This window comes from Lipophrys pholis (genome assembly GCF_963383615.2).
Source record: "Lipophrys pholis genome assembly, chromosome: 8".
Classification (NCBI taxonomy): Eukaryota; Metazoa; Chordata; class Actinopteri; order Blenniiformes; family Blenniidae; genus Lipophrys; species Lipophrys pholis.
Genome location: NC_137630.1, coordinates 31,695,146 through 31,713,350, shown reverse-complemented (window position 1 = coordinate 31,713,350; position 18,205 = coordinate 31,695,146). Strand labels below are relative to the sequence as shown.

The following is an 18,205-nucleotide window of genomic DNA, read 5'->3' as shown; positions in this document are numbered from 1 at the left end:
CGACTGTTTCTTCACATTCTGACTCTGTTTCATCTCACCAGCTTGTCAGATTCTTTGATCATTGGTGAAAGTACTTATCTGCAGCGTTTAGGTCACACGTAGTAGGTGTGCTGTAGATGTAATCCACAGTTACATGTCAACAACAAAAAATACTTAGAACATCTAACACAAGTACAAAAGTTACACTACAACAGAAGAGCTACGCCATCAATTCAAAAGCGGCACTTCTCCTTGCATGAAGAAGAGGAATAGTTTTTGAAAGGTCCTTGATGGAGTTTTCAGGAGTCTCCATCACTTTTCTTCCTCCCATCTGTTTCTCCTGATAGTCGACCGTTTGGGTCAGTCTGGGTTCTCAGTCTGGGTTCTCAGTCTGGGTTCTCACGGTGTCTCTGGACCCACTTCCTCTCCTCAAACGATACTTCTGTTCACTCTGTCAACCCGGGTTCTCCCGCTCACATTCTCAGTCCCAGCACAGCGTCGCGTCGCCCCGCCGGGCCTTCAGTCCACGTAACCCGACAGGACACGTCCATAGAAGCTTCCTGAAGGAATCCTGGGGGGGGAATTCTGTCCTGGAATTCTGAAGAGAGAGTAGACAAGAGATTCCAGAACCCCTGGGGGGGTTGGGGGGGGGGGGGGGAAAGACTGAGAGATTCATCACAGTCTCAGGCTCTGTTTACGCCACAATGAAAACGAGTATAACTGAAAGACTTTCTTCACTTTGGGAGATTCTTTACTCGACAGCGGTTCCGGGATCCACTGCTTCTCACCGGTTCCCCAGGTGGAACGTTTCTTTCTCTGCTGTAACAGTTTGATGACTTCCTCCTCCACCGAGACGCACCACAGCAAACGTGTTCGCAAACTTCCCGCGGCGACTCCCGGCTCGTCCAGCTTCCAGGCCGTAGAGAATGAACTGCCTTCAACTCCTTCGTTTGCCTTCGCTGACAGTGAGAGTTTGAAACCCGGCGTTTCGCCCCGATCGATCATTAGAGTTTTTCTTCCAAGACGATCAGATTAGAATCGCCAGCGTTTGAGTGAAGGACGGGGAGGATCAGGACGGGGAGGGAGAGACGCCGAGATCCAGTTGGAATGTGAGGAATGGTTCTCTTCCAGACCCTCTCTCTCACACACACACACACACACACACACACACACACACACACACACACACACACACACACACACACACACACACACACACACACACACACACACACACACACACCAAACAGTTGCCTTTTCTCCAGGGACATACACTTAATACTCTGTACAAGGAGTAAATCAACTTTTCACTACTTCTACTGGGGTGTGTGTGTGTGTGTGTGTGTGTGTGTGTGTGTGTGTGTGTGTGTGTGTGTGTGTGTGTGTGTGTGTGTGTGTGTGTGTGTGTGTGTGTGTGTGTGTGTGTGTGTGTGTGTGTGTGTGTGTGTGTGTGTGATATTGCAGCAGCTGCTGTGGAGTCTGGCACCACTGTATCTGTCTGCAGGGACACATCACACACTGACTGACAGATAGCTGACATGTTATAAGTATAGTGTGAATGGAAAGATTAACAGCAGGAAGCCGCGCGTGCACAAACACACACACAAACACACACACACACACACTGACAGAGCTCAGCGTGGAGCAGCTAGCAGGGCGAACGCTGGATCATCTTCATCATCACATTTTCCCAGCATGCCTTTGGCTGATCCTTGACCCTTAGATTTATGTTGCTATGACAACCAACATGACAGCAAAAGGCCAAAAAGCACAACTTTATTATTATTATTATTTTCCTGATTCTGAGCTTAGTTTAGTACGTCCTTGGTTTGATTTCTACTCAGTTTTCAATCGGTTCATATATTAAGTTCAACTGGAATGATTTCTACACTCTTACAGCGCTTCCACTCCTGTTTGTACGTAATTCTTCAACACTCAGGTGTTTTATAATTATTGGAGACCTCATTTTCTACACTTGTGACTTTCTCAGGTCAGATTTAAAAAGAAAACACAACAAAACGTTAGTCCTACTTCACACTGATTAAGATATCTTTGTATTTCACAACTCATAGTTAAAAACTCTCTGTAAATGTCCTCAAAGCTTTTATCGTGCCCTCGCCTCGTCCTGATCGCCATGAATCTGGAGTCCTGCAAAAAAAAAAGGTGTTTTTAAAGAAACAACAACAGAAAAAGCTTAACCATGTCAACAGTCATGCACAAGGTGTCATCTCTTCTCATTCCTGACATTATAAACTACATGAGGTGTCATGATGATTCAAAAACTGTAAATATTCACGTCATCTGTGTGAGCAGCTCAATAAAATGTCTTTGCAACACGTGAAAAGCTTCAAACAGTAGATCATTTGTGTATAATTCAATTTTTTTCCACCAAAGTTGAATCTTCTTGTTAGAGTCTCTATATCTAAATTAACTTGACAAAAACAAAATGTTTCCCCTTTAAAAGCTGAAAAAAGCCTTTTTTTAATGGTTATTTTAGTTTAGATGTTAAATGTGAAGGAAGGAAGTTGAATGTTCTTCGTCCCTCCGTCCGTCCCCGTGTCCCTTTGTTGGGTGTCTCGTCATCGCCATGGTTACCTGAGGCACCGGGAATGTGGTGCCACCAAGGAATGTGTACAATTATTAAACCAGCCGGGAGCCACACACACACACACACACACACACACACACACACACACACACACACACACACACACACACACACACACACACACACACACACACACACACACACACACACACACACCTGTGCACACTCATAATGTCAGGCAGGTTGTTTCATAATTAATTTACGTGTCAATAAAGGTGTCACTTTTCACTTTTATGTCACTTTTCAAGTGAAAACGTCAAACTTTCCTTGTGTTTTGAGCCTCCGTTTGTGCGACAGCGTTGGTCGGAGCCTCCGTCAGTCTGGTCATGGCAGGCCTCTCGACCACGATGAGGTTGATGTCCGTCTCAGGCTGACGGAGGATGCTTTTAGCGTCACGACTGACAGAGTGATCCGGGGAACTCTTTGATGGCTGTGAGGAGCGATAAAAGCCGACTCCACTAAAAGGCCTTTAAAGCTCCATAAAGTTTTTTTTCTACCATTACCGCTCCTCCTTTTGTCGTTGTCATCACGTCTTTCCTTCGTTCTTCTTCTCCCCATCACTTTCTTTCCCCCCGCCTACACTCCCATACTTTGACCTGTCGCTTGTTGCCATGGCGACGAGGCTTTGATTGATAGGTCTGCGGGCAGTTTTAGGGAGGCTGACCTGCGAGTCCTCGGCTAATCCATAAATCCTGTGTGTGTGTGTGTGTGTGTGTGTGTGTGTGTGTGTGTGTGTGTGTGTGTGTGTGTGTGTGTGTGTGTGTGTGTGTGTGTGTGTGTGTGTGTGTGTGTGTGTGTGTGTGTGTGTGTGTGTGTGTGTGTGTGTGTGTGTGTGTGTGTGTGTGTGTGTGTGTTGTGCGCACAAGCATATCGGGGTAAAAGAACAAGGTCAGCACAACCTTTTGTTTAGTGTGTGTGTGTGTGTGTGTGTGTGTGTGTGTGTGTGTGTGTGTGTGTGTGTGTGTGCCAGACAACAGACTGACTCCTACAGGGAGCTGGAGACAGTCGGCTTTAAGTTTTGTATTTACTTTCTTCTTGTCATCTTAACTGTTCCACTTCTCTCTTTCCTGTGAATATTACTCACTGATCAAAGTTACTAGTTACTTGCCTATAAAGTAAAGTTACTCTTTAAAGGTCTCCCTCCAGCAAAAGTTTAGCATTTTTGTTTCAGAAAAGTTTTACATTCACACGGCAACAATTTCAAAATGATGTCCGTTTACATGAAACGCAGAAACACTAAAAACGATGTAGTTACCATGTTGGGCCACTAGTTGGTGTTGCTGTTATTAGTTTTTGTAATAAAACCACACTCACACACACATGCAGCAGAGAACTTATGAGGTTTGAACATGAACACTGGGAGAACATTCTAGTGGACAGACCACCAAGTTGGATTGTTATTACGGTGACTGTCAAAATAAAACTACCAAGCCCAGGAGAATGTGGACTGGGAGTGATAAAGTTGGTTTTCAGTGGCTCTGAGCACCGTTGTCGTATAAACAGACAAACGAAAACACTATGAAAGTTTAGCGTTTTCACTTGAAATCGCTGCCGTGTTCACAGTCCTGGTGTTGTGTCACTCTGAGCCGGGTGTTGTGTCACTCTGAGCCGGGTGTTGTGTCACTCTGAGCTGGGTGTTGTGTCACTCTGAGCCGGTGGTTGTGTCAGTCGAAGGCGGGTGTTGTGTCACTCTGAGCCGGGTGTTGTGTCACTTTGAGCTGGGTGTTGTGTCACTCTGAGCCGGGTGTTGTGTCACTCTGAACCGGTGGTTGTGTCACTCTGAGCCGGGTGTTGTGTCACTCTGAGCCGGGTGTTGTGTCACTCTGAGCCGGTGGTTGTGTCACTCTGAGTCGGGTGTTGTGTCACTCTGAGCTGGGTGTTGTGTCACTCTGAGCCGGTGGTTGTGTCACTCTGAGTCGGGTGTTGTGTCACTCTGAGCCGGGTGTTGTGTCACTCTGAGCCGGTGGTTGTGTCACTCTGAGCCGGTGTTGTGTCACTCTGAGCCGGTGGTTGTGTCACTCTGAGTCGGGTGTTGTGTCACTCTGAGCCGGGTGTTGTGTCACTCTGAGCCGGTGGTTGTGTCAGTCGAAGGCGGGTGTTGTGTCACTCTGAGTTGGGTGTTGTGTCACTCTGAGCCGGTGGTTGTGTCACTCTGAGCTGGGTGTTGTGTCACTCTGAGCCGGTGGTTGTGTCAGTCGAAGGCGGGTGTTGTGTCACTCTGAGTCGGGTGTTGTGTCACTCTGAGCCGGTGGTTGTGTCACTCTGAGCCGGTGGTTGTGTCACTCTGAGCCGGGTGTTGTGTCACTCTGAGCCGGTGGTTGTGTCACTCTGAGTCGGGTGTTGTGTCACTCTGAGCCGGGTGTTGTGTCACTCTGAGCCGGTGGTTGTGTCAGTCGAAGGCGGGTGTTGTGTCACTCTGAGTCGGGTGTTGTGTCACTCTGAGCCGGTGGTTGTGTCACTCTGAGCTGGGTGTTGTGTCACTCTGAGCCGGTGGTTGTGTCAGTCGAAGGCGGGTGTTGTGTCACTCTGAGCCGGGTGTTGTGTCACTCTGAGCCGGTGGTTGTGTCACTCTGAGTCGGGTGTTGTGTCACTCTGAGCCGGGTGTTGTGTCACTCTGAGCCGGTGGTTGTGTCAGTCGAAGGCGGGTGTTGTGTCACTCTGAGTCGGGTGTTGTGTCACTCTGAGCCGGTGGTTGTGTCACTCTGAGCCGGTGGTTGTGTCAGTCGAAGGCGGGTGTTGTGTCACTCTGAGCCGGGTGTTGTGTCACTCTGAGCCGGTGGTTGTGTCACTCTGAGTCGGGTGTTGTGTCACTCTGAGCCGGGTGTTGTGTCACTCTGAGCCGGTGGTTGTGTCAGTCGAAGGCGGGTGTTGTGTCACTCTGAGTCGGGTGTTGTGTCACTCTGAGCCGGTGGTTGTGTCACTCTGAGCCGGGTGTTGTGTCAGTCGGAGCTGGATACAGTCAGAAAAGCGCTGAGCTGCAGGTGTCAGACCTTCACAGAATCAGGAATGCTTCCGTGTCTGACTCAGACGTGTCGAGGCCTTACATCTTTTGTCTTGACCTTCCCTACACAAGGTCGTCTCCTTTGAAGACTCGGTCTGGCTGGAGTTGTGTCGAGGTAAATGAAGTGAAAGTCTGTATATTACAGTGTTGTGAACGGCAAAAACATCCAACTAGTATTAATCCAACATGGAAATCTTTCTTCCACACATTGGTACCCTGAAACCTTCTTCATGCTTCCAGTGGAGAAGCCAAGTGTCTGCGTGATGTCATCACCTCTGACAGGAGCAGGAAGTGAGCAGATCACAGGCTGGAACGTGGAACGTGTTCTAACAGGGTCGCTAATTTGTCTTCAGCCCAGTTGCCCTCGGTGACGAACAGGTGTATCAGGTGTAATGTGCTGCTCTGACAACCAACTGCACGGTGACGTTTGCATAAACATTCAGGATGACGGAATTTAAAATCCGATTTCAGTCATTAAAAGAAGAAAGAAAATATTTGGAAAAGCTAATGCTAACCGCTGGGTCAGTTAGTTGGGCATTAAGAGGCTCTGCTGTTGTTTCTCTGGTTCTTTACTTATATATTAATGCTGAAGACACTCCTTTAATTAATGCTAATGGGAAAAAACACAACCGCAAATTCTGAATTCTTCTGAATTAGAGACAAATATGTGACTTATTGTAAACAGTCAACACTTCCCCTTCTTCCACACACACACACACACACACACACACACACACACACACACACACACACACACACACACACACACACACACACACACACACACACACACACACACACACACACACACACACACACACACACACACCGAGGTGGTGATTTGGATTAGTTATAACATCATTAGGCGTGTCACTGTGTTGTTTCTTCGGGGCGGATTGGCGGGGCGGCGGTCTCTCGTCTTGCCCCCCGGGGGCAGTTTGGCAGTTTGTCATGGCCGCTGCTGTCAGGAAATGAACGAGGGATGATGACAAATGAAAGAGAAAAGTGCTGCGGGCTGCACAGGGAGCATCTGGTGTTCATCAGCGACGGAGGAGTCGGGGATTTGACAGTAACCGGTAACATAACGTGTAGCGGGAGGTGAAAGGTCGGCGTGCCGCGGTGGGTTTGGACGTGTGGCGTCCTCAGAGGGGGGAAGCCCGCCCACCTCCATCGCTTTTATTAGAGTCCTGCAGCTGGCTGTCTTCTTCACCCCGCGCCTTGTTTTGTCTTGTTTCACTTTTTAATTTCCTTTTCCTGCGCCGTTCTTTTCTCCTTTGTAATGCAAATCCTCCATCACTTCATTTCCTGTGCTTTACATTTCAGTTGTTTTACTCTAATTTCACGTATTTATTCATGTCTTTTCTGTCTGTGAAGCCATCTGCAAATGATCTTTGCCTTCATCCCCCATTCATTTCCATTCATTCCTCTTTGCCTTTCCCACCTTATAATCACCCCATTCAATCCTTTCCGTCTTTCTTTCACAAAGTTTTGACTATAACTTTACACATTCATCTTATTTCCTCATAAATAATTCATTTCCATTCATGTTTGTCCTCTCCCTTCTGCTCTCTACTCTTTTAAACTCTGTCCTTTTCCTGTCACTGGCGTCCAGCCATCCTTCTCTCATACTTCTTCCATTTAATTTCCATTGACTTTTTTCTTCTTTCTTTATACCTGCTTTCAAAAAGTTGTGCTTTCTGAGGCTCTGAGCTCCACCGTTGTGTCAACAAACACTGAAATCGTGATTCTAAATCGTTCCCTCTCTTTTCCCAGTTAGTCTTTTTGTCTTTTTTCTTTTAACAGCTATACATTTTTTGTCTTTTACAATTACAGGACCTTTTTTTTTTTTTTCTAACTCGCTTCACTGTTGACTTTCATTGTTCTTGTCATATTTTAAAAGTAAGAGGTTTAAGCTTCAGTTCCTGCAGTTTTCAGTGTTTCTCATGCGAGTTTCCTCCTCCTCCTCTTTTCTTCCCAGCTCTTCCACGTTGCCTACGTGCTGATCAAGTTTGCGAACTCCCCCCGGCCGGACCTGTGGGTGCTGGAGAGGAGCGTGGACTTCGGCCAGACCTTCCAGCCGTGGCAGTTCTTCGCCTGTGAGTCAAAGCAGGTTCACCTGTGTGTTACGTGTGTGGGGATTCCAGCAGCATCGCTTCATGCTTCACTAGCCTCCCTCGGGGTCTCCTCTAACTCCCCCTTTAGTCTAAGGTCAGGAGGCGGGGGACATCAGCCAGCCAGCTGGTGATTGGCCGAGGCGGATTCCTGGAATATTTGCCGACAGGTTGCAGCTTGAAGTCCACCTGATGGGTTGTGGGTTTGGGTGTCACCTCCCTCCGCACGCTCCTCGGCGCTCCCACCTGTTCTCAATTTGCTAAATCTGAAGGATCTGAGCTTCAGGAACATTTACATGACGTGGAACCGACGGTTATCTCGGAAAAAAACCGGCGTGCGCATGGACAAGTCAAGAATCTGACAAATGATGGCAGATCAGACGTCTGAGATCCTTGTAGGGAAAGTTTCCCGTCATGTTAACTCGTTACTCGGGTTCAGTCGAGCTCGGCTATGTGCGACGACGGTTCACCAGTTCTGAGATTATTCTTGTGCCTGGCCCAGTGGCAAGGCGCAAAGATTACTATCCTAGGCGGCCATTTAATTTTAATATTGTTATTATTTTCCATAAATCCCCAAAAAACTGCAAAACAAATACAACAGTCACATACACAGCGGATCTACGAGGAACCTCATGGAGGAGATTCAGGCACATAAAATTTCCTCTGGAATTTTCTAGTTTATACGGAAGCGTATTGCGTTCACATGAAAAAATAAAAATCGACTCTGTTTTTCTAAATTATGAGAAAAAATTTATTATTTAAAAAAATAAGTTTTCAAATGAAAAAGCACAAGTTTTGTTGTGTATTTGTGTTTGTTTACATAACAACTGAAAAAAACACTCGGAACAGAAACGCTGCTGCTGGTCCTGGTCACCACGGCAACAGTAACTGCACATGCTCAGTAGAGCCAATCAGAACAAAGTTTCCTCCGTGGTGTCATGACTCCCAGTTCATATTCTCCCGGTACTTTTATTTTGACAGTCACCGTAATAACAATCCAACTTGGTAGTTTTATTTTGACAGTCACCGTAATAACAATCCAACTTGGTAGTTTTATTTTGACAGTCACCGTAATAACAATCCAACTTGGTAGTTTTATTTTGACAGTCACCGTAATAACAATCCAACTTGGTGCTCTGTCCAATAGAAAGTTCTCCCATCGTTAATGTTCAGAGCGTTTTGTTCTCTGCTGCATGTGTGTGTGTGGTTTCAGTATTAAAACTAACAACAGCTCCCACTAGTGGTCCAGCATGATAACTACATCGTTTTCATTGTTTCTGTGTAAACAGACTTTGGAGGTCTTCCAAACACTGCCGTGTAAACGTGAAACTTTTCCCACAGGAAAAAGAAAAAAAAAAACGCCTCTTAATTTGGAATGTTGTCGTGCAAATGGGAACAAAGTCTCTGCATCACAAATGTTACTGCGACTCCTTGGAGTCACATTGTTTCAACACGGGAGTGTTCAGCTTCTGCTTATCTCAGGTTCGTCCTTGACACAAGCAGAGGAGTGAAAACAAGACAAAGGAGAGGACGGCCGGTTCATTTTATAATGTCAAGATGTCAGACCCAACCTTATTGTGAACCGAGAGCGAGTAACAGCTGAGAGCTCTAAAATTATTTACAGACGTCCACCGGGGACAGCGACATCAAGAGATCGGCTCCATTTTGTGAACAGCAAAGACGATTATCTCGGGGCCGTCAGTTAAAAAATGTTAAGAACTGCTGCCCTACACTGCTGAGCCGAGCAAGGCCTCGTCTATAACGCGTTTCAAGTGAAAACTGATTGTCAGAAAAGCTTCACGTTTCCACGGCAACGGCTGAAACGCTGAAAATGATGTAGCTAGCGTTACATTTTTCTCCTGTTTCCATGGAGACGTTTTTCAAAAAGTTTCCGTGTAAACGAACTTAAACGGCGTGAAAGTTTTCTGTTTTCTCATGAAACGGCCGTGTGACGGGCCTGTAGCAGCGCTGCCGCGGTGCCACGCTGCCGCGGTGCCACGCTGCCGCGCTGCCGCGGTGCCACGCTGACGCGGTGCCACGCTGACGCGGTGCCACGCTGCCACGCTGACGCGGTGCCACGCTGCCGCGCTGCCGCGGTGCCACGCTGCCGCGGTGCCACGCTGACGCGCTGCCGCGGTGCCACGCTGATGCGGTGCCACGCTGACGCGGTGACGCGGTGCCACGCTGCCACGCTGACGCAGTGCCACGCTGCCGCGGTGCCACGCTGCCGCGCTGCCGCGGTGCCGTCTCTTCTGGTTTCTTCTCCTTTTCTTTTCTCGTGCTGTTTCGACATTTTTCCATCAGTCCCTTCCTCCGTGTTCAGCCTGAGATCCCCAGACTCCCACGGTGCTTTACACTCGGCGTGGCCGGTGGGAGCTTGTCATTATGCGTTCCAGCTGTGGCGTGTTTAAAGACCCTCCTCTAATTATCACACCCAGATGCCTCATTAAGTAACGACGGGACATTTTTTAAAATACCTGGTTTTCCCGTGATTACAGGTCTTTCTCTTCTTTCTTCTCCCTTTCCCTTTGTGTGTGTGTGTGTGTGTGTGTGTGTGTGTGTGTGTGTGTGTGTGTGTGTGTGTGTGTGTGTGTGTGTGTGTGTGTGTGTGTGTGTGTGTGTGTGTGTGTGTGTGTGTGTGTGTGTGTGTAGCGTCTAAGAGAGACTGCATCGAGCGTTTTGGACAGAGGACCATCGAAAGGATCAACCATGACGACGACGTCGTCTGCACCACTGAATATTCTCGTATCGTCCCGCTGGAGAACGGAGAGGTGAGAGTCTGAAAACAGGAAACGATAATCCCAATAATCCCAACAGCAACTTTCCTGAAGTACCACAAAGCATTGCAAGAACTCTCCTCAAGTATCTGGAGCTTTCCTGGAAACTTGAAACTTACCAGAAGTACCAGAAACTTACCAGAAGTATTAGAAACTTTACTGAAGTTCAAGGAACTTTCCTAAAATACCAAGAACTCTCCGGAAGTATTAGAAACTCACCCGAAGAACAAGGAACTTTCCCAAAATACTAGAAACTTTCCCAAAGTACGAGGAACTTTCCTTAAGTTCCACAAAGGATCACAAGAACTCTCCTCAAGTATCTAGAGCTTTCCTGAAGTACTAGAAACTTTCCTAAAATACCAAGAACTTTAAGAACTTTATATGTACTAATACTGATATATTGTTTTCTTCTTCTTCTTCTTCTTCTTCTTCTTCTTCTTCTTCTTCTTCTTCTTCTTCTTCTTCTTCTTCTTCTTCTTCTTCTTCTTCTTCTTCTTCTTCTTCTTCTTCTTCTTCTTCTTCTTCTTCTTCTTCTTCTTCTTCTTCTTCTTCTTCTTCTTCTTCTTCTTCTTCTTCTTCTTCTTCTTCTTCTTCTTCTTCTTCTTCTTCTTCTTCTTCTTCTTCTTCTTCTTCTTCTTCTTCTTCTTCTTCTTCTTCTTCTTCTTCTTCTTCTTCTTCTTCTTCTTCTTCTTCTTCTTCTTCTTCTTCTTCTTCTTCTTCTTCTTCTTCTTCTTCTTCTTCTTCTTCTTCTTCTTCTTCTTCTTCTTCTTCTTCTTCTTCTTCTTCTTCTTCTTCTTCTTCTTCTTCTTCTTCTATATTGCTTCCCACCGCTCCTCTCCTATATGACATTAGTAATGATGAAGAAATGTAGTTGTGTGGTCTGATTGGATGAGACATGTCGTGCTTTACACTTTCAGCCTTCGCTCTGGCATTACAGTCAACCCTCTTTACTCGTGGAGCATGTGTGGGATGAGCAGCGGCGTTAAAAGACTGGGGATCCATCCCACGGTCACAGATGCCTGCCGTGTTGCCTTCATGCTGTACTTCCACTCCTTGGGCTCCGTCTGATTTGAGTTCTTCTGCAGATTGTGGTGTCGCTGGTCAACGGCCGGCCCGGAGCCATGAACTTCTCCTACTCGCCGGTGTTGAGGGACTTCACCAAGGCCACCAACATCAAGCTGCGCTTCCTGAGGACCAACACACTGCTGGGTCACCTGATGGGCAAGGCGCTGCGCGACCCCACCGTCACCCGCAGGGTGAGATCTGCAGCGACGGGACAGACGTGGAGCCACACCTGTCCTTTGCTTATAGCGACTCTCAGAGAATGACCCTTTATTCTTTACTCCTGCTTTGATGAATATCCATGTTTTTGTTTTTATTGTCAGGGTAAAAATGCTCCGATGAGCCTGAACCTACAGGAGGTATATTAGCATTAGCCTGGATCAGCAGGAGCTTTGATCGACATTAAGGCCGATTCATCCTCCCAAAGAACAAGAACATTCAGCACTCTTCGACACTGCCGTGTGCTGCGCATTTTAGCTCGCTAATGACTGCTAAATCATATTTAGCATGTAACCTCACTACTGCATGAGCCCCGCAACTCGTTAACATGTCGGAGGGCGGATTTACGTGATGCCCATGAACACATCACTGAGCTCCTGCAGTTAAAACCAACCAACATGGCGGCGCAGACACAAACTTTCTCTTTTATTACTGAAACAGTTCAGACAAATGTATTTCTGAAAATGTTAGAAGTGAGAAACAAGCTGCAGTTGAAAAGTTAAAACGCTGCTGAACAGAAATGTGCCTGCCGTGAGGGGGTGTGGCCTGTTGTGAAGGGGCGTGGCCTGCGAGTTCAACGGCTTCTCGGATCATGAACGCTCCTGTCGACAACTTTCTTTTCGGCAGCTGACCGATGTCACAGCCCAACTTTTCTTCTTGTTCGCATGGGTTCTGCAGGGTCCTTGAGTCTGTTTGAGTCACACTGGGATTGTTCCTCGCTAGAAAACTCCAAATGAGAAAAACCTCAATATCATATTTGTTAGGTTAGATAGCGTCTCAGCGGTCGTGTGACTGCTTCGTTTCTCTTTCCTCCAAGGAGCCGTGTGTTGAAAAACAGTTTGAGGGCTTTAATGAACTCACACACCTCCTTGTTAGTGTGTAGATCGGTGGTGGGTGTTGAAATGTCATGGTTTTTTTTATTTTATTTTTAACAGTATTACTACAGCATCAAGGACATCAGCATCGGAGGACGCTGTGTGTGTAACGGACACGCCGAAGCCTGCAACGCCCATGATCCAAACGACCCCTACAAGTAGGTTACACATCTGAAGACAAACACACACACACACACACACACACACACACACACACACACACACACACACACACACTGGAGCACACTCACACTCTGGGAGTGCGTTGCAGGATTCCTAGCCCGGAGCGCCGGCTCTGCTCAGCAGTGTGAAACGCTGTGAGCTGTGGTTTGTGCCTGTGCCGGCACCGGCCGCCTCCTCGGGGTGACATCCACCTGCATACCTGCGATGCAGATTGGACGCCATTTGTTCCGACATGTGAGGCTGGGAGGATGAAAAGAGGGAGAAGCCTGACATTTATTTTTATTTCTTTAAACGTACAAAAAAAAATACGTCCTGCACACGAGCTGTTGTGCAACTATTGAAGTCGTTGTTAGAATCTGAAGCAGACTTGAGAAACTGCCTCCTGCTTTGGGACCCGGGGTGGGCGTGTCCGCCAGTGTTCACTGAAATCTGACCAATCAGAGACCGAACGGCGCATCTGCAACCGTTTACATTCCAGGAACCGCGGTTATGAAGCCAATGCTTATTTTAATGTTGCTAATGCTGATCGCTGTGTGTTGCCAATGCTAACGTCACTCACGTCTTTCATGTTGTGAAAACACAGTTTCAGAAAGGTTTTGTGTTTACACGGCAACAGCAGAAACGATGAAAAGGATGTAGTTTTCCTGTTTGGCCACTAGTGGGTGCTGTTGTTTGTTTTTAGTACTGAAAGCACACAGAGAACAATGAGCGCGAAACATTAACGATGGGAGAACAACGACATTCTAGTGGACAGACTACCAACTTGGATTGTTATTACGGTGCCTGTCAAAATAAAAGTACCAAGCTGGATTGTTATTACGGTGCCTGTCAAAATAAAAGTACCAAGTCCAGGAGAACATGAACTGGGAGCCACGACACCACAGAGGAAACTTTGTTCTGATTGGCTCTACTGAGCATGTGCAGAACTACCAGTTACCACCGACGTCTACACACAGAGAAGGAGCCTCAGCTTTTCTAGAAAAGTTGCGTTTTCCCGTTTCCTGTTCTTTTCCTGTTGAAACAGGAAATAAACAGTTGAGATGAACAACCAACATGCAGACAGACATTATCGTCGCGACACAGAACCATAAGCGACGGCGAGACAACGAGCTGACTCGGCTCGCCACGGCAGATCCTGAGGATCAGGGGTTTGTTTTGCTCTGCTGCAGACCGAGAGCCAATCAGACGCCTCCGTGTCGGTACCACATGACACACAGGTCAGGCTTGTTCACAGCGCCGTGCTACATGAAGTCAACTCCAGCGGTTGGTGTCAAATCTCATACAGAGCGGCGAGGAGTCGAGTAGCAACACGAGGCCTGGCGGCGATTCTCGTATCTCTGTCAGAGTGTCTGGAGTCGTTTTCACTTCTGGTTTCAGTTTCCTTTCAGACAGTAAAGATGCAAAGATGATTCTGTCCGTGGCGGCTTTAACTGTTTCTGCAAGTTTCCACAACTGTCATGTGATCGAGACAGCAGTTCAGTGACGGTCAGATCCTCAAGGTGTGATGGAAATGTACCAAATATGTCATTTTAAGATGTTTGGGAGGAAAAAAGTGAATGTTTGCTCGTTTCGAGAAGTTTTAGTAGGATTGTTACTTATAAGAGGACTGCTGTCTCTCTTGGATCAATTCTAGTTCACTAAACTCTTGTTCCTTGGAGGAGGAGGAGCTCCTCATTTACTCAGTTTACTGAGGTTACGTTTTTGTCTGCACATATTTAACTATTGGTTTGACTGTATGCATGTATTTTACCAACCGATTAGATTTTGGGACGTTAACGACTGAATGTTTCTGAATAAATCCACAAAAACTACGAAAGAAATTTCCCATACAAAGCAGATGAACAAGGCACCTCGTGGAGGAGATCAGTGTCTGTTGCCATGGAGACGCTCCCTGCTCGGTGTTTCACAGTGATGTAGCTACCCGACAGGCTCGTTAGCATCGACATGAGCTAACGTCTATCGTGCTAGTGACGCTAACTTCGGTTACGCAAACAAATATGTCGTCGACGAAGGTCTGCTGCTCTACCGAGTGTAAGGTTGTGAAGCGTCGTGTCAACAAAGCTCCTTTTCAAAATGCTGTGAATGGTAGATGAATAAAATAAGAATCGATCCTCTGTCGTAGACTTTCCACAACGACACACACGCAGGATGATGACGGCCGGTGCGACGCGGTTTGTTGTGGCGTTAACGGACAGTTTGATGGAACTGCAGAGGAAGAAGAGCTCTCTGATTACAACCTGCTGACGCCTCGACTTCCTGTCCTTCATCTTGTTTTGTGATTAAGGATGGAGCCGCCGGCTGTACAGCGAGGATCTTCATAAAAGTGCAGGTCTTCCTGCAGTGGAAGTAGTGCAGCGTGTGATTAATTTAATAGTATGTGTGGATGTGTAGCTACTATCAGCTGTGTGTGTTCAGCTGCAGGCTGTGGATCTCACAATAAGCCATCATTACCTTGTTAAATCCACCGTCTGTGAGTCATGTACAGTATATCTCTATATACACTACCACCCCCCCCCCCCCCCCACACACACACACACACACATCTGCGGCTGCTGCTTGTCGACACATGCACTCAGTTTTCTGTTTACTTGCACGACCGATCGCTGGTGCACTGACACTAACAAGGCGACGTACGAACTTGTCGGGGGCGGTTTGGTGCCGCTCTCGTCTTTTGTGTTGCAGACCTATTTGGGACTTCGTGAGGAAAAGAGGGATGACGGAGGGAGACGAAGGAGGGATGCAGTGAAAATCAGATTCAGGACTTGGGACTTGGCGCTTTTTGTCCCGACTCAGTTTCATTCGTTTTCCATTACAATATAGTTCCACCGCGGTGTGGGCGGAGTCATCCAAGCTTTTCCCCGCCGTGCACAACTAATCCCCCTGATATGATGCGGAGCGAACAAACATTGGATATCAGCTCAAATAATGAAATAAATAGTATATATTTTTATATATTTAATAATAATATTACTAAATGTGGAGCGTTCCGATAGTGTTTCGGTTTCACTGGTGCCCCTGTTAACTGGTGACTCCTGCCAGCTGCTTTTAGCAGCAGCTGATGTTAGAATAAGACAAACTAACGCTACGATACTTTAAACTTTAATGGAAATGTACTAAAACGGCGTTCGGTTACGGGTTCTGGTCGGGTTTTTAACATCTGCTGTGAAAAGGAGACTGTGGACGAAGAAGGTCACCAATTAACAGGGAAACCAGTTGATCCTAAACACCGGTGGTCTCGTGGCTGGGAGACCTCCTGATCCTTGTAGCGTGTCGCTCCGTGGAGCTCCTGAATCCTCTGGTCGCCTCCAGACAAAGAAACGTCTGCAGCTCCTCCTCGTCATGTTTTCAGTGGCTCTGAGCACAGTTAAGAAGACGCGAAGAAAGTTTTGCGTTTCCACGTGAAATCACCGTGTAAACCGGCACCTTAGAGTCAACAAGCAACCTTAAGTTCCTGTGATGAATCCCAACGTGAGAAACTTCCCAACCGGGCCTGAATGGAGGACAAATCTGGGAGCAGGAAATGTTTGGCGACCACGTCGCTCCTGAAACGGCGGCCGTAGTTTGACTGCCGGAGAGATCCGGGTGGATGTTGTTGTGTCTCGTCGTTTTTTGGCGGTCGCAGATTTCTCCTGAGGCGTGAAGAAAAACGTGAGCCTGTCAAGTAAACGCGTCGATGCTATCGACAAAATCAAACGGCCACTTCACCGGGTTTTTTTTTTTCCTCGCTGTGATTAATTTTTTGATGGATTGGATTTATACTCAGGCGAGGCTTATAGTCCAGAAAATCTGATAATTATAACGATCACATGTTTACATGAAACTCAGAAATGTGGTGAATTACAAATGTTGGTTTACATGCTTCAGTCAGGTTGTTTTTTTTTGGAACATGTACATGCGTCGGGACGGAGGACTCAAACTTCAAATCTTCAGAATGCAAATATAGACGTGTTTATCAAAAACCTGATGGAGTGTATCTCGTTCAAATTCAACTTGTTTTTGAAGGTGGTTTGATTCTCATAAATCAACTTGCTTGTAAAAGTCTCTAAACATCTTGAAGGTGAGTCACAGGGAGGCGGCGGTTTATTTTCAGTCAAACTGTGAGCAGGTAAACAGTCCAAATGCAGGTACAGTCGGCTGAATAACTGTAGAGTGAGGAAGAGTGAGGAGGACAGGAAGGTGCAAGCAGTAGAATCGGTGAGGTTTGAGTTACTGGAACATGAAACCCGAGATTAATGAGGAGAAAGTAAATGTTTGGTTGCAGATGAAACAGCGAGTGGTCGCGTCTTAATGGTCAGTCGCCTGCAGTGTGAAAGGAAACTGCTGTGAAGATCCTCAAGACAGGAGTTCTACTGTGGTGCTGCTGATTCTGCAATCAAACGTTCCACCTTTCTGATCTTGTCTGGGATTTAATCGATGTTCCTGAATTGGAATTGGACAGAACAAAGATTTTCTTTGCTTCTTCACGTTTGTCCACAGCTTCGACTTGACTTTAGATTAAAGGACGTACTGGATTATCTTCAGCCTTCTTCCCAGCAGCTCTCGCATGTTTGTCCGTCCGTTTTGTCGCCGCACTTCTGCTCTAGTGATTTGATGAGAACTGATGTTAGAGCTCTAGTGATTTGGTGAGAACTGATATTAGAGCTGTAGTGATTTGGTGAGAACTGATGTTAGAGCTCTAGTGATTTGATGAGAACTGATATTAGAGCTGTAGTGATTTGGTGAGAACTGATATTAGAGCTGTAGTGATTTGGTGAGAACTGATGTTAGAGCTCTAGTGATTTGATGAGAACTGATATTAGAGCTGTAGTGATTTGGTGAGAACTGATGTTAGAGCTCTAGTGATTTGGTGAGAACTGATGTTAGAGCTCTAGTGATTTGATGAGAACTGATATTAGAGCTGTAGTGATTTGGTGAGAACTGATATTAGAGCTGTAGTGATTTGGTGAGAACTGATGTTAGAGCTCTAGTGATTTGATGAGAACTGATATTAGAGCTGTAGTGATTTGGTGAGAACTGATGTTAGAGCTCTAGTGATTTGATGAGAACTGATATTAGAGCTCTAGTGATTTGATGAGAACTGATATTAGAGCTGTAGTGATTTGGTGAGAACTGATGTTAGAGCTCTAGTGATTTGATGAGAACTGATGTTAGAGCTGTAGTGATTTGATGAGAACTGATGTTAGAGCTCTAGTGATTTGATGAGAACTGATATTAGAGCTCTAGTGATTTGATGAGAACTGATATTAGAGCTGTAGTGATTTGGTGAGAACTGATGTTAGAGCTCTAGTGATTTGATGAGAACTGATGTTAGAGCTGTAGTGATTTGGTGAGAACTGATGTTAGAGCTCTAGTGATTTGATGAGAACTGATGTTAGAGCTGTAGTGATTTG

At 46.4% G+C, this 18,205-nt stretch overlaps 1 protein-coding gene across 1 annotated transcript in view; it reads left to right on the top strand.

Annotated features, from left to right (window-relative positions):
• lama5 (laminin, alpha 5) overlaps positions 1-18,205 on the top strand; it is a gene marked incomplete at its 5' end in the record, with an annotated part of 93,379 nt that overhangs the window by 26,293 nt on the left and 48,881 nt on the right. The window contains 4 exons of the mRNA XM_080468580.1: positions 7,567-7,684; positions 10,352-10,470; positions 11,562-11,732; positions 12,693-12,790. Of these exons, the coding sequence (XP_080324706.1) occupies positions 7,567-7,684; positions 10,352-10,470; positions 11,562-11,732; positions 12,693-12,790 (506 nt within the window). The remainder of the gene's footprint in view (positions 1-7,566; positions 7,685-10,351; positions 10,471-11,561; positions 11,733-12,692; positions 12,791-18,205) is intronic.